This window comes from Populus nigra, chromosome 13 (genome assembly GCF_951802175.1).
Source record: "Populus nigra chromosome 13, ddPopNigr1.1, whole genome shotgun sequence".
Taxonomy (NCBI): Eukaryota; Viridiplantae; Streptophyta; class Magnoliopsida; order Malpighiales; family Salicaceae; genus Populus; species Populus nigra.
In genome coordinates, this window is record NC_084864.1 from 2,676,016 (window position 1) to 2,699,531 (window position 23,516).

The 23,516-nt window shown below is 32.7% G+C and overlaps 2 protein-coding genes across 4 annotated transcripts; one reads left to right on the top strand and one right to left on the bottom strand.

The window, feature by feature from the left end:
* Positions 1–779: 779 nt before the first annotated feature.
* LOC133671585 (aminopeptidase M1-like) lies at positions 780–7,831 on the bottom strand. Of its 3 annotated transcripts, none has more exons than XM_062092376.1 (19): positions 7,453–7,831; positions 7,200–7,351; positions 6,593–6,695; positions 6,240–6,426; positions 6,030–6,123; positions 5,708–5,861; positions 5,335–5,439; positions 5,131–5,247; positions 4,658–4,771; positions 3,806–3,988; positions 3,331–3,652; positions 2,876–2,997; positions 2,684–2,781; positions 2,267–2,444; positions 2,066–2,180; positions 1,904–1,971; positions 1,732–1,809; positions 1,546–1,623; positions 780–1,041 (listed from the first exon to the last, which is right to left on the bottom strand). In XM_062092376.1, the coding sequence occupies exons 1-19, from the start codon at positions 7,675–7,677 to the stop codon at positions 1,003–1,005; spliced, it is 2,532 nt and encodes an 843-aa protein (XP_061948360.1). In that variant the 5' UTR covers positions 7,678–7,831; the 3' UTR covers positions 780–1,002. The 3 variants fall into 3 exon arrangements, with proteins under 3 accessions (XP_061948360.1, XP_061948359.1, XP_061948358.1); XM_062092375.1 differs by having other exon boundaries at positions 780–1,033; positions 7,200–7,348; positions 7,453–7,828; XM_062092374.1 differs by having other exon boundaries at positions 780–1,033; positions 7,453–7,828.
* Positions 7,832–15,300: 7,469 nt separating this feature from the next.
* Positions 15,301–17,207, top strand: LOC133670616 (putative zinc finger protein CONSTANS-LIKE 11). The gene is made up of 5 exons (XM_062091153.1): positions 15,301–15,993; positions 16,111–16,153; positions 16,262–16,445; positions 16,736–16,949; positions 17,043–17,207. Exons 1-5 carry the CDS (start codon positions 15,566–15,568, stop codon positions 17,134–17,136), a joined length of 963 nt encoding a protein of 320 aa, XP_061947137.1. The 5' UTR covers positions 15,301–15,565; the 3' UTR covers positions 17,137–17,207.
* Positions 17,208–23,516: the final 6,309 nt, after the last annotated feature.

Genomic DNA, 23,516 nt, shown 5'->3' on the forward strand with positions numbered 1-23,516 from the left:
CATTGAGTCTCCAAAAGATGCCTAAAGGTTGTCGATGGACTTTAGGGCACAAAATTATGAAGAACTAATTTCAACAAAAGTTATGGTTTCATACCGGCATGCTAAAACATACTTTGAAACCCAAAATATATCTAAAATTGGTTGGTAGGCTTTCCAAAACAAAAAATTATGAAATATTTTTTTTAACAAAACTTATGTTTTTCATACAGACATGCCTTAAGCCTTAAAGTGTTTCTAAAATTGACAGTGGGCTTTTGAAAGCATAAAATTATAAAAAAATCCAAATTCCAAAAAAATTATGGTTTGGACTCCAATATGCAAAAACCATGTTTATAGGCTCTAAAATGACCTAAAGTTGGCATATATTTTTTTGGAAGAACAAAATTTTTCTTATTGTTTTCATATCAACATGCAAAAAAATATACATTTAGACCCTTAAAGTTGTTTAAAGTTGTGTGGGCTTTTTAAAGCATAAAATTATAAAAAACTTTTCACAAAATTAAATTGTTTTTGCACCAACATTAAAAAAACATACCTAAAGTTGGCCAGTGAGATTTTTAAATGATAAATTTATGAAAAACCAGCTGCACAAAATTTATAATTATTGCACTGACATGCAAAAACATACTATGGGATCTCGGATTGTGTGTCAAGCCTGCTTTCTAAAATAACATCAAATTGTTAATATTGGATAATTTTAAATATATTAATATCAAGATTATTGAAAAATACATCAAATTTGATATATATATATATATATATATATATATATATATATATAATAAAAACACACTTTTATAAAAACATCCGCACCACGTTACCAAAACACAATCAAAAGTTGTACGAGGTATCATGCTTAGCAAGCTAGTCGTGAGATTACTTCTTCAAGGGAACTTTCTTGCTTTATGCTTTGAACCCACCTTGCCTTGATTCTTACTTGCTCTATGCTTTGCTTCAAATTCGTAGCAATCCCTGGAGTTGCCCGAGCAGCAAAAAATTCTGTCACTTCATCAGCCTTTTCATTGCTGCAGAACTGCCAGACTAATTTAATCAGACCAATGATTGATTAGTCCTATAAATCTTGCAATTTGACTAACCAAAAACCTATCCCTACTTCAAGAAATGTTTTTCACATCATGGATTAGTTTAAGGATGACATTGTCACCAACCAGCCATGTGTCTGAAAGAAAAGATGCAGTTTTTAGACGTAAAAATTTCAGATTCAATTGCCTTCTCTGCATGCTTATGTCCGAATCACCTAGTTGTTTTCGTAATGTTAGTGGGGAATTTGACCCATAACTTGATAACTGGGGATGATATCATTGTATGCAGGGACCAAGAGGAGGTGTTGCTAGAGAATTTTATCCATAACTTGATAGCTGGGGATGATATGCAGGCACTACAAAAGAAGCTATCCCTCTGTATGTTCAAGTACTAGGCATACAAGCATTCAAGCATTGTCTTCAAGAAAGATTTTGGGCTGATTTCCAAGAATTAGCTATGATGAATTGCATCCAAATATGGTTGATTAAAAAAAATACTTACTGGTGTGATGATATCTCTAATGAAATGGGTGATTAGAAGTCCATCACCATATTTGTTCAAGATTAGGTCCCAGTTGTCCTGCATCAAAGACCAAATGCATGCCACAGCAGAATTATGCAGGATATTAGTATCTTCATAACACCTACTGATAATGCTTTCCCGAGTAATTAAACATTTCCTGCATACCTTCAACCATCTCCATGCTATTTCGCGGCCCTCTAAGCTAATTCCACGCAGTCCATAGATGATATCCTGATCCCGAACCTGAAAATATATGAAGACAAAATCAGTGACCTGAACTAAAACCAGTAAGAAAATGGATGTCGTTATTTATATTTGCTAAGCGAAAGTGGGATACCTCATCAGAAACCAACAGGTTCAGAACTTCTAGAACTATCTCCGAGTCTGGACATGAAGCTATACATCCTGCAATGTCAAAAATATGACATGTAATGTATCTTTTTTTTTTTTTCCTGAAAAACAAACACGCCATTTTAACTTTAATGCTACCAAATCTTACCCAAAACACGTTCCTTCTCATGAACTGTATCGGCTTCTCTCAAAATCTTCAACAAGGACTCAAAACCATTTCTATTTGTGGTGCTAGCATTCCTCATTATAGCAATGTACGTAGCCTGCAATGAAACCGGATGCTCTGCTATCACATTTGAAGAGGTTCACATAAGAATGAGAAATTGTCCTACTTGGAGTTATGTTTTACCTTTCTTATATCAGCTGAAAGAAGAGGTGTGGCACTGTCTTTTAACAACGATTCAAACCGCTGCATTGCTTCACTGTGAGTTTTATCATGCCCAAAGGTAGCCAAGGCCTTGTATACATCTCCTCTTAACATTGTATTTAAGTGGATCTCACCTGGAACCGATTCCCATCCTAATTTCCTGCAAGACATAATGAACACATGTGGCTTTTTAAATATCACAGAAAGAAACCTAGTCCAATATATGACACAACTTTGTAATGAACAAAGCATGTTATTATAAACAAGGTTACAAGAAGACTGAAAAAGAAATCATAAGGGTGAAAGAGTTCAAGCTGACCCTTGAAAAATTGCAAGTTTTGGAAAAGCCAAAAGGTTTTCATTAAACATTTTCAACTACATAATAATAATAATACTTACTCAGCAGAAAATAGGAGGAGGTTGATGAAAAACGTTTTCAACTCATTCACTGCATCTGGGATGGCGTCTATCGAGATCTCAACGACACTATAGCATACCTGTTTTGTGAATTATTTGGGAGTTAGATGGCCACTGGTATCCGAGCAAACATAAGAAACTTAAACTATTAATCAAATCACACAGTAAACTTACATCAATGAGTTTCGACAATACAGCATAATCCAGCTCTTTTCTGTATACATCCATCAAAGAAAGCAAAGATGATATTGATATTTCACAAGCCTGGCAAAGAGCAAATGCATCATCCAGAACCCCTGAAAATGTGTTAAAATAGATGTCATTCTACTTAATTTTTAGTTTATGATGTGAAAAAGACTTGGACTTCAGTAAAATTTCGTGTTGTATACTTGCCAACAAGTACGCCTAGGGCCACCCAGCTCAAGTTATAGGGATTCATCAATTGCACCAACTACAGTATTGCTAGCAAGGAAAAGAAACTGATTCGTTTGTTTCGAATGTAATGATAGTATGTAGGAAAGGAATCCACGTATGAGGAAAGTGTGTGTTTCCACACTGTGATGAGCAACAATCGATAGATAATCATCTAATGCAGCAGTTAGAGCTTAATAGCGACAATCCATACATACCAAATTTATCTGATGCCAACAAGCAATTTTTCTCTACTGCTTTCCTCAGTTGAGCTGCAAGTTTATCTTCATATTTTACTCTATAGAAACCACTCTGCTCAACGTTAACTTTGACCCATACAAACTCAGAACATTTCTCCTCGTTAGCTTCATTGAATGAGCCAGAATACCCATCAGAAGATGAAAAGAGCTCAGATACATCCACCTTTTCAAATTTTGACTCTAACAGGAAATTCTTGCGTCTGTTGTAAGAGCCAAGGAACAAAGTTATTGGAACAATCCATTTCCCCTCACCATGCAAACCAGATGACAGGAATTGTGACTGCAAGCACCGAATCAGGATTAGATATCCTCACTTATATGAGATCACCTCCAAGAGATTTTGGAAAAAAAAAGTGAGTCCTAACCCCACAGTTATTGGTGAAAAGGAAAACCCTGCAACCAATTCGTGCTTTCTTATTAACCGAAAAGTTACCTGTTCAAATTCTAAGAAGTGGTCTTCAGATTTTACGGAAATGACTGGATATCCTTTTTGCTTTGTCCAGCTATCCATCATTTTGTTCACTTGAATACCAGATTCTGCTGAAAGAACGCTCCATAAATCTTCTGTCTTGGCATTTTTCCAAGCGTATTTTTCCATGTATGAGCTCAGGGCTTTCTAGTTTGAAAATGAAGTCAAATGGTTAAGCATGTAAACTATAGGAAGTTGCTTTCTAATTTACAGAAGAACAATAACATTCCGAAACGCAATCAAATACCAATCCCTTGACTCCCCCGTACTCGTTCAAAGTTTCTACAAAAGTAAGAACTTCACAATGACAAGCCTACCACCCAGCACAACTGTTAGATTACCATGACCCCTCAGGGAACTATAACCTTATTATTGAGTATATTTGTGATCTTAGTATCTATATATTACAGGAAAGCGTGGAATTTCAGAACCAGTTGCAGGTAATTTTATCCCATTCGTGGCCATGATCGAAGGAGCTGGCATCATACTTAAGGAGTTTCCAATAGCTACCGCAATAAAATAGTGAGACAAAGCTGATCTAGGAAAAAACGATTTTGACTCCTAATGCATCATAGCAGACTTACAATACGTTCTACAGAGAGAAGACTGCGAACGAAAAGCAGTCTCTGACTGGTCTTAAACGAATCTCTGCACGAAATGCAATCATAACAAAACAAGCTCCCAGTATCGAATGACATATCCACATTATACTCATTCATGCATTGCTTAAGAACATTATAGGATATATCTTATTTGGCTGAAATGATCCTCCCTAGAAATAGAGAATTGACTCTAAACTAGCAAATAACCTCTCACCTGCAATATGTCATCCCCAAGATAGCCCTGCAACATCCTGATAACAGCTGATCCCTTCTTATAGCTGATAGCATCGAAGATTTCATTCACTGAACGAGCTTGGTGTACCTCCACCTGAAAAGTAAGACTTTTAAAGAACACAACTTATTTGGGTGGTGTAGTTGTACTTGAAACAGTACATTGTCACGACCTTTTATATGGCTTATGCATATACCAGAAAGGATAAACTAATTTATTGATACTGTAACACCCATATTTGAAAGTTGTGAAAATTTATATATATTTGTTTTATGATATGTAGGTTATGAGACTTGGCGCAAGTGAAGTATCCCATAGCACCTCTCCTGCATTGCTGTTCCAGGGACTCAAAGTTCAGGCCATGACAGATATACTGGATTAACAATAAGTTAATTTGTTGAACTAGCATACATGAACAACAGCAAATTCTTTCAAAACCATGAATTGCCCACTACCTCAATTGGATGTGATCCTTCTAGAGCATCGACACGCAAGCCACCAGTTGTTTGCTGAAGAAACTGAGTCCATATTTTCCACTCAGGAAACAAGCCATCTGTTGCCATGTAACTAATCTGGAAATATGAAATCAGGTCAGGTGTGGTCACGAAGATAAAAAATTGTAGAAAAGAGGAAGGTAAAGATCTCAAAGACTCAATTACCCATGTTGCAAAACCCTCATTTAGCCATAAATGAGTCCACCATTCCATAGTAACTAGATTGCCAAACCAATGATGGGCCACTTCATGCATTACAACAATTGTCATCTACAGCGAAGAAAAAGAATTCTCTTAGAAAGGAACACATAAAAGACTAAGAATAACTCTTTCTTCCACCTTACAGATCGCAATTTACGAGGAGGAGCAATGGAAGCATGGTTAACCTCCCATTTCCTTAGAAGCAATGAAAGTATGGTTGCAGGAAAATTGTATCCTGGATGCATCATAAATCTCCGGAGAGAAGATGATGCTGAAAGCAAGTTGAATTTTCAAACAGCAGTAATAAAGCTAAAAGCAATTTCGCTGCATTACTTACTATCTGCTTTCTAGCAGCTGTAGACTGCAGATCATCATATAGTAACTCATTTTCACGATAAATTATCAGACCATAATTCTCCATTGCTCCACCAGAAAATTCAGGGACAGCAACCATATCCAGCTTAGGAAGCGGGTAGGGCATCGAGAAGTACCTGAAAAAACTCCATCGCCAGGTTAGCATATCAATTTAACAAGTATCTATTTTGATTACTGTTCTCCAGAAAAACATCGATGCCCTGTGTGTGTTATTTCTTTCACTCATACAATCACACGAACAAAAAGAATTTCTCACAACCATTAACAGAATGCAAATCACTTACTCAGCAAATAAATCAAGTGCCTTGACAGCAATACTTAGAGCATATTTCCCTTTGTTGGCCTGACCCAAAGGACAGTACACACGAACCTTGACCCCTGCATGCATGACCCATTCAGAGACATACAAGGTTGTAACATTCATAGTATTTGTGAAAATAAAACAATGCGATTTTCTAACACAACAGAACATGGCCTCGGATGTGCATACACACCATCAGCTGTCGTGTCTTCAACATAGTCGAATAACCCAATAACAACAGCCACCAAATAAGTTGACATGAGAGGAGACTCCTCGAAATAAACAGTCTTGACATTCCCAGTAAGCTTTTCATCGATGATTGGCATATTAGACAAAGCTACCAACTCCAACGGCAAATCTATGGTTATTTTGAACGTTGCCTGCTCAGCAAGATCAGTAATAACAGATCAACGAAATTCAGTCATCAGATGTGCAGCACAGAAGAAAGATTAATGCACAAAATTACCATTACACAATAATAATAAATCTGCATGTGAATTCAACAGGCTTGTTCCGAAAAATGCATGCAGCATAAAATTTTAATACCTTGAGCGCAGGTTCATCCCAGCATGGAAAACACCTCCTTGCGTCCACTGCTTCAAACTGAGTAACTGCCATATTCTTCTTCTCTTCTCCATCCATGTAAGTACTATTAAGATCAAATATCAAACAGAGAAATGTACAGTAAATAGAAATCCTCTTCTTCTTCTTCTTCTTCTTCTCTTTTTTGGTTTTGTTGGAAAGAAGTTTCAGATACCGTAGTATATACTTATAATCCTTTTATACTCTTTGCTTTTTCTGCAAAAGATAAAGTACATAGAATTGACAAGTTGTGATTCCACTAATTTTATTTCCCATATTTTGGGAACTCAGAGCCAGTGACAAAATAATTGTTTTAGTTCTCAACTGAAGCGACTACTTCCTTCTTGGCAATGAAGCTATCTGGAGCTAGCAGAAAAGGGTGTTCTTTTCTTTCTTGCATACTGTTGACAAGCATAGAGGAGTTAAGGTCCAATTATCTTGATGCATATTTGTGTAGTGGAGGCTTCAGTTCTCTTCTTCTAGCTTCTCGGTGAAAATCATTTACAGCACAGGTTCACTTATTTATAATTAAGTTCATCCAAGACAGGACAGAGAGAAAAAGAGTACGTACCATCTGTAGAACCCTCTCAAATGCTCATTAAGAATCCCAGAAAAGTCAATCCTTAGGATTCCATCGCCAGCATTAAGTGCTTCTTCAAAGACCAGCATAAGTATCTCATCATCATCATCATCCAAAACAATATCACATGGACTAAACTGCTGCTGCAATATATATCAAGAAACAAAATGGTATCAAGAAAGCCTGATGCCAAATTAATCTAAAGAACATCATCAGATACTATGATCAAGCAAGGATTATTTACTTGGTTCTGAGAGTCAGTGAACAAGACTCCATGGATATTGAGTTCAAGAGCATTTAAGACAACGAACTTAGTGGGTTCAATGATTCTAAGGTTAATACATATGGTGCCAGAAAAGGTACAGACTGAAAGATCAGGTTTGAGGTGAAGGTCATAACGATCAGGGATGGCAAACTTTGGCAGTCTTGTTTGGCCTTTGAACTGCTTTATGTTCTGGTTCCGCTCCATTATTTTCTCCAAATCTCTCTCCAAGATATTACTGCAAATTCTTTTCTTCTTGGATCGTTATTACTGTCAATAATGTTGAATCCCTGCCGCAAGTTTATGTCCATCCGAGAAGAATTGTCAAAAGCAAGAAGGAATAAATCTCCAAAAGCACCTTTCCTATTGAATTACATGCCCTTTCAGATCGTTGTATTGTGACGTCAGCAGAATACGGTTTGAGGCTCCACAGGGCATCGTCAATTGACTTTTCAGCTACATTTTCCACCACTCCACAGAAAATGAGGCACTCTGGATGGGGCGAATGACATGACCTTTGTCACGTCACGAAAACTGACCAGACCGCAACGCAACAGCCACGCAGTCCAAAGAAGATAACTATGCTAGAAGTATTTTTGTACTCTAGCATGCTATAATAATAATAATAATAATACAGTGCAAAAAACATTTTTAAAAATAACATGAATTATAGCTTCATAAATCATATATATGATTTGCCAGCTTCAAGTGTCATTTGCAAAAGACATATGATTTAATAAGAAGAGAAGAGAGAAATAAAAAGAGAAAAAAAAAACTCTAGAGGCACATTAAACTCCGATAATAATATCATCGGTATTTTTAAAAAGATCTTGATAAAACGAATTCAACGATACTAAAAAAAAATCATCAATGGCGATCAAAGTAGGTCACATGAGCAGCCCAAAAATAAATGAGCCTGACACCTTTAGACGACTCGTGTGGCCAACTCCATTCACCGTTTATAACATTTTTTGATCTTATTGAACTCGTCTCGTCGAGATCTTTCCAACGGTACCGGTGGTATCGTCATCGGAGCTTTAGTTTGCCTCCGAGGTCATTTTTTTTTCTTTCATTGTTTTCTCTCTCTCCCCTCTCCTCCTTCTAATTTGTGAATAGAGAAAATAATAAAAAAATAAAAATAAAGAGACCATAGAGGCACATCGAAGCTCCGATGACGATACCACCAGTATCGTTGAAAAAATCTCGACAAGACGAATCCAATGACATCAAAGAATGTAAAAAATGGTGAACGAAGTGGGTCACATAAGTCGTCTAAAGGTGTTGGGGCTTATTTACCTTTAGGCTGCTCGCGTGTCCCACTCCGGTCACCGTCAGTGACCTTCCTTAGTGTTGTTAGATTTGTTTCGTCGCGATCTTTTCAACAATATTGGTTGTGTTATCATTAGAGTTTTGGTGTGCCTCCGAGATCTTTTTATTTATTTCTTTTCTTTTTTTCTTTCTCCTCTCTCCTAATCTAATCCTGTTTCTTTCAAATTGCAATTTAAAAGAGTCGTAGATGATACTTACAACTTGTGAATCATAGATGTTGTGACTCTCTAAACCGTGCCATTTTTCTAAATATTTTTCACACTATATTTTTTTAGAACGCTAGAAATCAAAAACAAACTTTTATGTTAAGTTTCAAATTAATACAGTGCAAATGACATAACCATTGTCACATCCCAAAAACCGACTAGATCGGGACATGACAACCACATAGTCCAGATGAGATAACTATTGTCATAACCTAATTTCCAAATTCATTATGGTATATAGACAAGGTCCCCTTCAAGTTCTTTACTTATATGAACCTAAATATACATACAAACGTTTTCTTCTTATTAACTTAATTAGAGTTAAACGCAACAATGATAACATAAACTTAAGCTCATAATATAAATCAACATCTTAATACAAAAGTTATAACAAATTCCATAATTGTGAACTCTAAGTAGACATAATGAAATAATGTTAATTACAACAAAAGAATAGGTTTTGTAAATCAACAAAAACAACTTATTAACAAAGTTATAAGCCCGAAAATGATAAGTATCATATGAGTGAGTGAGTTCAATAACTCAGTAAGTAAATAATGTTCAATATATATATATACACGAGGTAATACATCAATGAGTAATACACACATATACATACAAGTTTGACTTATGCTTTTATATGAGAGTGATAAGTACAAAATTTACATATATTTTTATTCCTGTTACAGAACTCATTCTTTTTTATAAATATTTGTTTTTCAAGCATATAGATTTTAAGAGCAAGAAAGTCAATTTTCTAATAAAAATAGCATGTTGTTTTGGTGCAAGAAAATGTATGATTTGAAGATGATCAATCGGTTATAAATAATGGTATCATTATTTAGAGTTTCATTATTAAAGGTTGTTCATATTATTATAAGCTATTAATTATAATTTATATATTAAAAAATTATATATGAATTAAGATATTTTATTGTTGAAGTTTATATTTGAAGTTTTCTATTTGAGGTGTTTGTAGAGAGGTCGTGATATTTTATAAGAATAAAAATATATTTGTATATATGATCTAATTTTATATATGCTCTATTAATTAAATCTTCGTTCTTTGATAAATTTTATAGATTGGCAAGTTTGAGAATATGTTTATTTTTACTGTTCAATTCACTTTTAAAATTTTTTCTAAAAAATATTAAATTAATATTTTTAGATATTTTTCAATAATTGTAATGTTTTCATGTTAAAAACATAAAAAAATATTATTTTAATAAATTTTTAATTAAAAAAATATTTCTATAAAAACAATATGCCTCACATTACTTTCAAACTTAACATAGTTGTAATATTTTGAAATAAAAGAGAAATTTAATAGGAAATGACAACAATACCCTTTAAGGATTAGATTTTTTAAGTATAAAGACATGAGGGGCATTAAGGTAATTGCACAACCTATTAATAGCTATAAATAGGATGGGTTAAAGAAAACAAAGAATCTAAAATTAGAGAGAGAGAGAGAGAGAGAGAGAGAGAGAGATGGAAGAATAAAAAGAAAGAAGAGAAAGAGATAAAGGAAAGGGAAAAGGATTGGAGAAACTAAGTGCTTAAGGTAAATTTATGCTTTAATGTGTAATTGTGGTAATTAGCTTTGATTTTTGTTTTGATAAGGTTTATGGTTTTGAAGTGTTATAGGTTAGTTGTTATTAGATGATTATGTTAGGTTTTAAGTTAGAATTTGGGATCTACCATTGTTGGGAGACTAGTGGATTGAGAATCTAGAATTGTGATTAACTAGTCGACCAGTTGGCTTGTTTGACTTTAGTCAATCAGTTGGTGAATTTTGATCGATCAGTTTGTCTGGCTAGTTCGATTGACCAGTTGGTAGATTCGGTTGACTGGTTAACCAAACAGTAAGAGTTGATCAATTTTTTTGTTTAGAAATTTTAGGACATGTTTGGGATTGACTAGGTAGATCCATCTCATTTTTATATTTATGATTTGATCTCAAATCTTAGAAATGTAATATTTTTATGTATTCTTTTATACTCAAACACTTTTGATACTCTACCTCTTGGGTATTAGTAAGACTTCCATTGATATCTACTTTTGAGTCCTTACTTTTCAATATTAAATTGAAAGAATGGTAAGAAATTGATTAAAAAACTTTGTCTAATTAATTTACTGATAATATCCTTGATTACTTTTAACTTTAAAGGATATTAAAATTATTTGCTTTAATTGAAAGGATATTTATTTTACTTCTATGATCAATAGATTTATAGAAATAAATGTACAGACCTTTGAACTGAGTTAACGATATATCAATTTATTTTTAGAATTTTGCTTATTTAATTTTTTTATGCAATTCCTCCCATACTTTTTGATTTCAACATCTTGTAGGAAGACCTAGTAAACTTTCCCTTAGGTTTAACCTGGTATTCACAATCATACTACAAATTATTTTTTGTGATAGTAAATTCAAAATTAAATTTGGAAGGTTTTTGACACTGACCAAAGAGTTTCATAAGCAGATTATAGCAAGAAATATTATAAGGCGCTAAGGTTCATCAGAAAATCAAAATGCAATGAGCTTGACACTTAATTTACCCCTCAATCATGGCTCATTATAATTACTCATACAATTTTTTTTTTGTCTTTTCCATCTAAAATTCCCAAGTTATTACAACCATAAAGTCAACTTGGAGCGAACTTTTGAACATAAACAATATAAGAAAATAAAAAATAGCACTGTAACGCAAGATTGTCAATTTCGTTCCATTTCGATTTGGATTGCTGATATACCTTGTACTATTTTAAAAAAACATAATAAAATAGTCATCTTGCTCGGGAACTCGGATCATTCTAGGTTTCTCGCTCAAATTATAGTCGATATATTTTTGGTTTACTTTATTCGTTTTGTTATGAATAAACTCATTTGCAGCTGACAAGATTTTATTGAGAAATTATTGGTACCAATTCCCATGTACCATTCTTCAATAAATCATTAAACTTAGTGGACATAGCTTCTCTCCATTTATGATCGTTGAGAGTTTGAGAAACATGAACAAGCTCTAGTGATAATGGAAATGCATGCTTGGTAGCTTAAAAATGATGAGATTGCACTTTTTTAAGTTAAATAAAAAAAACAATAATGACAAAAAAAATGTTTAATTGCAATTTAAAAAAAAATAAGGGAAAAATGCATTAAACAACAAAAGACTCGAATGATTTGTCTTAACCTGCCAAAACTTTGATTCATGCCAAGAACCAAATTAGGTCTAATAATTTTTTTTTCTCTTAAATTTATTATGCATTAAAACAAAGAATATAAAAAAATTACAAAAAATGCCCTAAAAAAGATCCCAAGTGTGTTGGCCTAATGGCCCAATGTGTTTGGGTCACTAAAAAAGAGCCCAAGTACGTCGACCTAATGACCCAAACCCTCGTGCATGAGCCTTGCATTTTTGTTTTTGTCTTGTTAAAGGACGAACAACTTCTCATCCATTTCTATTTTTTAAAAAAAAAAAATTTAGATAACATGTTGTCTGTTTATCCAAATTCCAGCTGCCATAATGGTTGCCAAAAAATTAGGGCTAACCAATTTCCCCGTGACAACCCATTTTAATAATAATAAAAAAAAACTAACAAACACCCTCAAAACACCTATAAAACCAATTTAAGCAACCACCATTGAGCAACTTTCTTCAAATTAGACCCGTGGACACTAAAATAAATCGATTTGGTGGTCGAAATATATGAAAATAATGACTTTCTCTTTCTACACTGGAACTCGACAAAACTTTCTCTCTCTTTCACAAACTAGAGACTTAAAAATAATAAAAATAAATTTTTTTCTACCAAAATTGATTTTGAGCCCTGTGATACTTTTTTTATAGCTAGGTTTTGGGCTTACTTATTTGGTAACCCTTTTTTGTAGGTTATTTATAATTAATAATATTTCATTATTCATCATTTAACTTTGTTTTTAGGATATTCCATGCTCATAATCATTTGACCTCTTGTTAATTGAATCTTGGACCATGGTCCAAGCATTGATTTTATTAGTGAATTCTTTGAACTTAAAAAGGTTTGAAATATCTAAATCAAAATCTATAAAACTCACTCAAATCAATCCTTCTTTTACCGGCAAGCTAAATGGCTAATCTCACCAAATTATCTACTATATTAATAAAAAACAAAGCTAATAGGGATTAGTATTTTACTATGTACTAAAACACATGCTAGTGTGGCGTGGATTGAAATAGTAAAATGAATATTTTATCATTCCCAAACAAAAACATTCAACTAGAAATTATAGACAAAACAATATTTTTCATACGACCCACATGTCATTATCATATTGATCAGGGATAAACTAGTCTTTTCCATAAAACTCGAGTTAGCTTTTTTTTGTCATTTTTTAAAATTAATTTTTTTAGTTCATCCTTCAATATTTTTTTTTATTGATGGTGATTAAGCTTTAGATTTTTTTTTTCATTCATATCTTTATCAATTTATCTCATTCTCATTTAATTTTCTGCTTTTAATTTAAAATTTTATTTAGACCAATCAATAATTATAAAAAGAGGTTTTGGAGTGATTTTAAGCAGGTTTTTTTTTCATAGGTTAAATTACAACAATCCTGAGATTTTGAAATTATAGTGAACATCTTGTTAACTTTAAAAATTTATAATGATTGTGAATCTAATAATAATAAAATAACAAAATATTAATATTAGTAGTCATTGTTTCGAATTAATTATTATATATCAAAATGACATCTTTGGATGAAATATGCATACCCTTTCATGCTGAAAATTCCTTTATATTTATTGAGTTGGTTTTTTTTGCAAGACAAGACCATACATGTTCTTACCTTGAATTTTAAACTTGATCAAATCTATCAATCTTTTTTCTTTTTTTTATTCATATGGCAGCTTTAAATCGAAGTTTAATTCATCTGGTTTAGACCATCTAGTGTAGAATGTCAGAAGCTTGCTCTCATAAGAAATCCGAAACAATCTATTTCGAAGAACAACCGATTAGTTTTAGCTATCTACATACAAAAATATTTAGCCTCACACACTCTCTCAATGGGTGATGAAATCCGATGAAATCCATCAAAAACTTGAAGTTATTAGTTTAAAATGTTTTAATAAGTAAGTATTTTATTTTATTTTATTTTAAATATAGTTAATTTTATTATTAGTATGTATATTAGGATTTTGATTTTATATATATCAATTGAAAATTTAAATATATGCTTAGTATGCATGTTAATATTTTTTTATTATATTTTTATGAAAAACATGTTTATTTTAAGTTTTATTTTTATATGTTTATAGATTTAGACATGTATATGCTCTCATTAAATAATTTTTGTAATGTTTTGTGAGCTCTTGTTATGGTAAATTAAATATTATTGTTTAATAATCTAATATAATACAACATCACCATGTCAGTATAACACAATTACCATGGCATCAACCTTCTCAAAATCACAACATCAAAAGCTCACCCAGTGATGTATAATTTTTTTTTGGTATTATAATTTTTTTTTTTATTAAATTATAAAAAATTTGTTTAATTAGTCAAATAATTTTTATTTTTTAAACTAGATCTCACACGTGATTTAGTTTTAACTCTAATTTTGTAAACACTAAAATAACATATTTTTTTTTTATTTTCTATATAAAAACTCATTTAACAATAATTTTAACAAAATATATATATATTTTTTAAAAAAATAACTAAAAACCTTTTTCTTGAACCTATTTTTTTAAAATCATGACAGCAAGTGTTAAACAGAAATTAACCTAAAGCGTATCTTGAGGGCTGACTTGGCAATCTCTTTGTGGCCCATTTTGCCACCAAACCCACCCTCAAGTCACACCCATTTACAACACCTTGCCATTCCAATCCTTGGACCCGCTTAACAAGCCTGACCACGCCAAAATAAATCATTCCCCTAATTAATCGTGTACATGTCCGCATAGAATCATTTCTTTAAGCCCACATCCCGACACGTGTCGAACACCCACTAATCCTAGGCAAAACGTGATTAATTAACTGACATCACCTAACAAATCAAGTAACAATATTGCTAGAGTTCTTCATTGATCACCATCTTTGTTAATTAATCACTCTGCTTCGATTAATGGATTCCGAGTTTCTTGAAATCAGACTGATTTTGATTTAATCAAGTTAGAGGCGGAAATTCAGCATTTTTTTTTTAATTATCGGTAAGTGCCTTCAATTCACACTGTTATTAAATATGTTCAATGTTCAGTGTTTTAGTTACATGATTGTAATAATGTTAATCTAGTTTTTTGATAATGACATTAGATTAGTCTTGAAGACTGTTCTTGTGGAGATTGGTAACCATTTTTTTTTCTGTGATTTAAATGGTTATGTGTTCTATTTTTTATTTTGTACGTTCTTGCTGCTTGTTTTAGAAATGGTGAAGGATTAGGGGACCTGTCATCTATGGTTTCAAGATTAAAACAAAAAAGGCCGAATTTCCGCCACAAGTTTTAGCCTTAGGTAGTGCAGTTAGGAGAAATAATTGGTTGGTAATTAGTTTACAGGAGAGAAGAGAAGGAAGCATGGAATCTGTATGTGATTTTTGTGGAGTGGCAAGGGCAGTGGTTTACTGTAAACCAGATTCAGCAAAGCTGTGCCTGCACTGTGATGGATGCGTGCATTCGGCTAACTTTTTGTCGCGAAGGCATCCGCGTTCGCTGCTATGCGATAAGTGCAGTTCACAGCCTGCAATGGCACGGTGCTTAGATGAAAAGTTGTCTGTTTGTCAAGGCTGTGATTGCAGAGCAAATGGATGTTCAATCTTAGGGCATCAGCTTCGGGCGTTGAATTGTTATACAGGTTGTTACTCTGTGGCCGAGTTTCCGAAGATTTGGTCATCGGTTCTTCAGGGACCTTCTTCAGGAGCCCTTGATTCAGGACGGGATTCACTGAATTCTGCGCCAATAAATGAGAATTGCATTAGTTGGTTGGAACAAGGGGAAAATGAGGGATCGTTTGGCTTGATTACTGGCAAGTTGAATGAACTAGAATCTTGTTCCAAGCTTGAATCCTGGAGGGGGCCGCCGAGCATTATCATGCCGAATCCTACCTACATGCCTTGTTCTACAGATCAAGTGACTCTGTTGCCAGAGGTGTCAAACCTGCCGAAGGTAACCTTTCACACTGATCTTTTCTTAGCTGCTTCATTCACAAGGAAAAGCTGGTTAAACCTAACTTAAACAGACCTTTTCAAGCAGCAGGGTTGTTCCATATTTAAGGATATTGGACTTTCTGATGGTGAAGATCTCTGTGAAGGTCTCAACATGGATGACATACCATTGGACTTCGAAAACAGTGATGGAATATTTGGCTGTCCAGAAAGTCATAACAGATATCCGTTTGAGGATGTAGGAAAAGATTGCATGTTAATGGAGAAAAACTTATCAGTTACCGAGTCTAATGGCCCTATCGAGAATGCTATAGAGGTTTTCTCTGACTCTAATTTTCCTCTGAAGCCATCTTCAATCATATGCATGTTAGTTATTCCTTCCATTTCACACTAATCTGAGGTAGTCAGATGTTGATTTGCATTATGTGTGTGCTTTTTCAGGTGTCATCATCGGGACAACAGGATTGTGCTGCCTTCCAATCATCTTGTGTTTCTGGGCCTGTTAGTGCAATACAGAACATAAGTGGTAATGCTAATTGCAGCATATTTACAAATCCTAGTTGCAGCAGAAACCTCCATCTAGGATTTCCTGCTGGTACTGGACAAGTTCATCCAAGCATGTCGCTTTCACTATCCAACATAATTGGTGAAAGTAGTGCTGCTGATTATCAAGATTGTGGATTATCGCCAATATTTCTGACTGGTGAATCACCATGGGAATCACATTTGGATGCTAGCTCTCCACACGCAAGAGACAAGGCTAAGATGAGATACAACGAAAAGAAGAAGACACGAACGCAAGTGCTTCAAAAATCTTTGTGGTCTTTTCTATGACAAATTATGCTTACTTTCAACCCTGAGAGATTCACTCAATTGTCATGTTATTGCAGTTTCAGAAAGCAAATCAGATATGCCTCTCGTAAAGCCAGGGCTGATACTCGAAAACGAGTAAAAGGTAGATTTGTTAAAGCTGGGGAAGCATAAGATTATGACCCTCTTCTGTCAAGCAATTTCTGAGCCAGATTACTAAATCGTTATCCCTTTCCATACAAGTGAATACTGAAAATGAAATAAAAAGGTGATATACTTTCCACTTCTTATGTTGATGCATAATTTTCCTTGTGTATGATCTCTTTTTTTTTTGAGGGGGGTGTTCCAATCAAGCTGGTTTTTGGCATGCAATGGCAGATCTTTAGCACTAGTATTCCCCTGGATTTTTTTGAGTCGGACAAGCTGCTCACATTCCTGACAAGAACTGAGCTGCCACAACCATCACTACTTGTTAAGCTTCTTCTATTGGAGACCCTCTCTAGGTTTTCTTCCACCAACTTGCCTTAAGGAAACACCCTTACTGGCAGTCAATTTTGGGCACTGTAGATGCATACTATCTTCCAGTTTCTCTGTTCAATGTAATGAATTTTGTTTTAGTTAAAGTTGTCTGGTTAAAATAAAGGGAAAGTGAATTTCATTTGTCAGAATAATACATGTCAATTTTACTTCTGCTCGTTGCTCCTGTATTCGATTTGCTGCACATTGGCAGCCCTTAGCTTAAAACACCTTAGTATCTTATTTATTCATTCCCAGAACTCTACAAGAAAGTAGATGCAAAGGCATGGTTTATTCCACTGTTAGACTAAGGCATGACAAAAAGATACGAAAGCACCTTGATAATACTCATATTATATATAAAAAAATCATTTATTGGCCGACCCAAACAACTGGAATTTCAGCTCAAGATTAACACCAACCTTGATCTATCCAATTATATCCCGACACATATTTCTGTGTTTTTTTATTTTACTAAAAGTAATTTATAAATTTGTTATGCACAAAATTTTTTCTACACTTGCACATTTTTTTCTATATAGAGTAAATACTATTTTTTAACTTAATAACATTGTATCACTAATATTTCCATCAATAATGCATAACAATGACGTCATGACATCACATATGACAAAACCATCATCAACATTTCTACTAATAATACGCAACAATAATGTCATGACATCACAACCAACAAAGTAGAACATCAATCTTTACACCAATAATATCTCCTTTAACATGAAAAAAGTATATAAATATATTCAATCACTAGATAAAATCAAGATCTCATCCTTAGCCAAAACTTCATTTAGCCATAAAAAAAACTAGTCCGAACAACATACATTCATATTCCAACCATAAAATCCAACTATGTCATTCTAGGCATATGCCATAGACTTTTTTTTCTTTATACATATATTTCTCTTACATTTCTTTTATACACACTACACTCCTCTTACACTTGTTAACTTAAAAATTAAAGGGTTCTTTGTTCTAATATGAGACTTGTTTTGGAGGAAAGCTCGTAGACTCGTAGTCAAGCCTAGTTATACTAACAGCACAACCATGAAAAATTCAATTTTTGTCTAAAGGTTTTTTTTTTTTTACTTTATTAGAGGCATCATCCATGAGAAATTGAACAAAATCTAGTTCATTCTCTCCCACCCATCAAATGTTTCCATGGTTGACAAAATTTTAGGATAACAAGTAATAACTTATTTCTCTACCATAAGAACTCCAGCCTCTCCAGCTCTATAACAACTATCCCAAGTCCCAACATGTAAGTGCTCAACAATGTTGTTTTAGCCGTATAAAAACAACATCACACTCTTTCATTTCATCAAAAAAGTTCAACACATAGCTCCGTTACATGTACTATATATATAAAGGCAACTTTAATTTTACAAAGGAACATGAAAAAATGACATGGAAAGTATGCACAATACTCCCACTCTTTAAAGGAGCAATTCTCACTATATGAAGAACAATCCTCCATAGATCTTAACCACATACATGCCCATGTCCATCAATCCTCCACTCTTACTAGCATGCTCCCCGATGAAAAGACATAGACCCGAGAAAAGATTAGTGATTGTACAACCTTATAAGAACAAACATCATTCTCATCAAACAGAAGACTCTTAACTTTGTTACACACTTATCTTTCCAAACACTATATCAACATGAAGGCCAATCTGGACATCTCTATTGAAATATTTCAATATCTTTATTTCTCCATTAAAATCTCTATAACTCTATAAGAAATCTTCATAGCAAGATCTCCATTAAATTCTCCACATCTCTATTGAAATATTCATCACAAGATCTTCATTAAAATATGATAGCCCCTCACACAATACTTTAAAGTTGATCTCATGATCACAAAGAATTTTATATTTTTTAGATAAAAAGTTTTTGTACTAGAACTTGATAAAATCTCTTATCCCTTGTAAGAAAAACTCTTATGCTAACAAAAACCACAAAGTTAATATTTTTTTATGCAAATAAATATAATATTTATACATTAATTATTTTATTCTTTCATTTTACTAGTTAAAATCTTCCAAACATAATTGTTTGAAAGACTGGAGGGTAAATGATATTACACTATTTTTTTTAAAAAAAAAAATCTCTAGCCAATTAAGTATGGCCCTAACAGCTGGGATTTCACAGATAATTAGGCCAACCTAAATGGTTGGAATTCCAGCCCAAACAGTTGGAATTTCAGTCTAATATAGACATCGATCTCGGTCTGTTCAATTTTATCCCAATAAACTCTTATATGTATTTTTTGAGTTCCTAAAAGTAACGAATATAACTTTTGATGCACATAATTTTTTACAAAACTTCATCTATGCAAAATAAATATGTTTTTCTGTGCACATCATCAACATTTTCTTCAATAGTGTATAACAATTATGACATGACAGAAGAACCTAGATAACAGCTACAAACATTATCTTGTCTCATGGATCACCGCCTAGATAACATAAGATGATAAGGTAATGATGCGTATAATGATGCTCTTTATGCTGATACAGCTACCATTCTTCATCTCTCCTATATGTGATGTCATGCCATTTTTGTCGATGGTTGCTGCTGTTAATGACGTGTAGAATATGCTGCTTCTGCTTAAAAGCACTCGCGCTTGGAAGTGATAAAATTAGAAAATCTCCAAAGAAAAGAAAAGAAAAACATTTTCTGATATTACTTAATTTCTTTATGAGGATTACATGGAGAACAATTTCAGGGATCCTCTATTTTTTCTATTTTTTTTTCTTTCTGATCACCCATTTATCCTGTCTGTGTCTCCCTCCTCTTTCCAGGAATAAAGCTGCTGTGGTCTCTGAATTTGGATATGCTGTAAATAACAGAAGTGACCAACTTAAACTTACCTGTAATCATTCTCATACGCATCCAAAACCATCCAAGTGACAATTTTGTGCTCCCTTTCAATAAATCTCAAGAAACAAAAATCCTTGACCCCACACCAGAAAACGAAAGAAGAAGAAGAAGAAGAAGAAGAAAGGGACAGAAAAGGTGAAGGAAATAACAAAAATCAAAGAAACAAAAAGGGCATTTTAAGTGATCCAGAGCACTTCTTTTCAACATTAGAATTACGATCCCTTTTTTCTCTCCAACTCACAATAGTTGAAAGCATCACCTCAGTTGAAGCCCCAATGAGACATCTCTGTGTAAGATTTTGGCATGTGTTGCATAACATGTTTCTAACATGCCTGAGGGCCAAGAAATTAGCTCCATGCACCCATCTGTCACATTTTTGACATAGAAATGCATGATCTGCTTGACAATACAATGTTGCCCTCGAGCCACATAGCTCACAACAAGCCAATCTTGAGGTTGCATTAGGTGAAACAGCCTCCTTGGTACAAGAACTGCCTTTGTTACTTCTCTCCTGATTACCTCTACACATTTCTGGGAGCTCTCTCAGTATGGAATGGAGAGAAAGAAGGATTGAAAGACGGGCATTTATATAGCAACGTTCACATTCATTTCCATGGAAATGAAATTGTTGCTTACGATTTTAGCATATGACATGACTGCCTCTACATGACAAAATGGTCACTATTTCCCTTAGCTTATTGTCCTACCTTCCCATCAGAATTTTTTGTCACGTCCACGCCTAGAATTTGAACTTGTGGCTGAGAAAAGTACTTTAAGGAAAGAATCTCAGGGGGGGTCAATTATATGTACTAAACGTGCTGTTTTGGCAATTGAGAGCTCGAGATATATAATTGTGAATCCACTGGAAATTAGTGAAACATAAAAGCCTAAAATAGCTTTTGTTTTTGTATTTTAATTTTTATTTTTTGAAAAACAATCAATTTTTTTATTTTTTCTTTACTCTAAATTAATTTTATTTGTGCTTTTAGATCGTTTTGAAAAGTGCTGATATTAAAAATAATTTTTAAAAAATAAAAAATATATTATTTTGATGTATTTATGAGAAAAATCATTTTAAAAAATAATTACTACGATAAATTTAGTAAAATTTATTGGTATCAATTTAAAAATTAACAATGTCAAATTTAGATTGATTTGTTCAAATTCAACTAAATTTTAAATTAGAATAATTACTACTACATTCTTAAACACCCTCTAAGCAAGATTAAAAGTACACAAATATTTTTTTATTTAAAAATATATTAAAATAACTTTTTTTCACATCTTTTAAAATTTTTATACCAATATATTAAAAACATTAAAAACCACTAAAAAAAATATTAATTTAATATTTTTAATATCAAATATATTTTTAAAAGGCATGAAACACAATTCCAAATATAAAAATAAAATGTGTAATTAAATTTATGAGATGCTTGAAGGCAATTTTATGAACCATGATTTTTTTGTTGTTGTCGAGACTTGAGTGGTTACCAAGTCAATTTCTCTGTTTGATAAAGAAGAAGAGTGTTGTATGGCTCAGAATTAAAGCTTTATTAGAGGTGGGAACCAGCCCTCTTCCTTGCAATGTAGAACAACTGCATATATAGGCGTAAATTGACTCGACTAGTTTTTCTCCTAATTATCGAATATATATATTTTAGAAGAAAACAAATATTTTTAACAAAAATTAAAAAAAAAAAGACTCTTTTAATTGACTTGATTGGGTTAGTTGAATTTGAACAAATCAATCTAAATTTGACATTGTTAATTTTTAAATTGATACCAATAAATTTTTTAAAATTTATTCCACTTTCATGGCTAAAACCACGATACTATAATGTTTTTTAAATTATAAATATTTGAGAGTATGATAATAATAGTTTTTTTTCAAGTGTTTTACGTTTAAAAATATATTAAAATATTTTTTATTTTTTAAAATTATTTTTGGTATCAGTATATTAAAACAATTCAAAAACATAAACAAATAAATTTTAAATTAGAAAAATAAATTTTTTAAAATACGGTTTCAACCATATTCTCAATATTATTAGTGATATTATTAGTGGTAGACGAACCAAAGGCAAAATCAGAGAGTAAAAGACAACATTAGGACATAAAAAAGTAAAGAGACTAAAGTGAGACAAAATAGAAATTATAGAAACTAAAAACACAATTAAACCTTTGTCTTTACACATGGTAACAATTATTTTAAGACCCTCAATTCATTGCTGGAGTACGTGGAGAGCTGAGACTGGTAGGGATGTCCGCAATCCATACCTGAAAGCATAGTTTTAAAATCCAGCTCGGTCTAAGATTCCGGTTTCAAGTTTTGATCAAGTTATTAGGTTGGTCAGGTCAATTTTTTAAAAAAAATTAAAAAAACATCATTTTAGTAAGAAAAACAAAAAAAAAGTCAACGGGTTTGCAACCGGGTCAACCTGTCGGGTCTTACCGGATCAACCTATCGGGTCAGCCAAATCACACTGGGTTTTTTCTTTTCCTATTTTTTCTTTAACCCGGCCCGATTTCAGCTCCGGATTAGCCGGGTCTCAAGTCGACCCGCCGGCTCAGATCGGGTTTCAAAACTATGCTTGAAAGCCTAAGTTCTATTAATTTTTTTTATAGAAGAGAGAGACAATAAACATAAATAAAAATATAAAAAAATATTATTTTTTATATATATTTTACAAGTGCATAAATTTAATTTTAAAAAATATTTAATTAATTAATTTTTCTTTTTAATTAAATATATTTTTTATATCTATTTATTTTATCCATAGACATTAAAAAAAAAAACGCAATGGTATTGACTTATGGACGTATAATTTTCTAATTTGTTGGCAATATAAATATCAAGTCCTACTCAAAGTTGGCAATTTTTTCAAGTTTTCACATCAAACTTTCCTTGGTCTTCCATTGATGAATCTCCTACTACTTTAGATAATGTTCTTGTTGTGCACTTGTGTTTTCTTTGTCCATTAATTTTAAATAAACCTTATCCATCACATAAATATATCTTTTATTTTTTAAAATACTTCTTATTTGAAGAAATAACAAAATAATATTTTTAAAATATAATTTTTTATAATTTTGATGTGATGATATCAAGAATAAAAAAAATTCTGTGAAAA

What these genes read in the sequence shown, in the direction of transcription:
- LOC133671585 (XM_062092374.1), bottom strand. Translation starts at nt 7,677, where the DNA reads ATGGAGCGGAACCAGAACATAAAGCAGTTCAAAGGCCAAACAAGACTG. An exon ending in CTCCTCCTATTTTCTGCTGA is followed by an intron (nt 2,445 to 2,683) that starts GTAAGTATTATT and finishes TATGTCTTGCAG; the next exon opens with GAAATTAGGATGGGAATCGG. An exon ending in TTAGAGATATCATCACACCA is followed by an intron (nt 1,034 to 1,545) that starts GTAAGTATTTTT and finishes TTAGTCTGGCAG; the next exon opens with TTCTGCAGCAATGAAAAGGC.
- LOC133670616 (XM_062091153.1), top strand. Translation starts at nt 15,566, where the DNA reads ATGGAATCTGTATGTGATTTTTGTGGAGTGGCAAGGGCAGTGGTTTAC. An exon ending in AGGTGTCAAACCTGCCGAAG is followed by an intron (nt 16,154 to 16,261) that starts GTAACCTTTCAC and finishes TCCATATTTAAG; the next exon opens with GATATTGGACTTTCTGATGG. An exon ending in ATCAGTTACCGAGTCTAATG is followed by an intron (nt 16,446 to 16,735) that starts GCCCTATCGAGA and finishes ACCTCCATCTAG; the next exon opens with GATTTCCTGCTGGTACTGGA.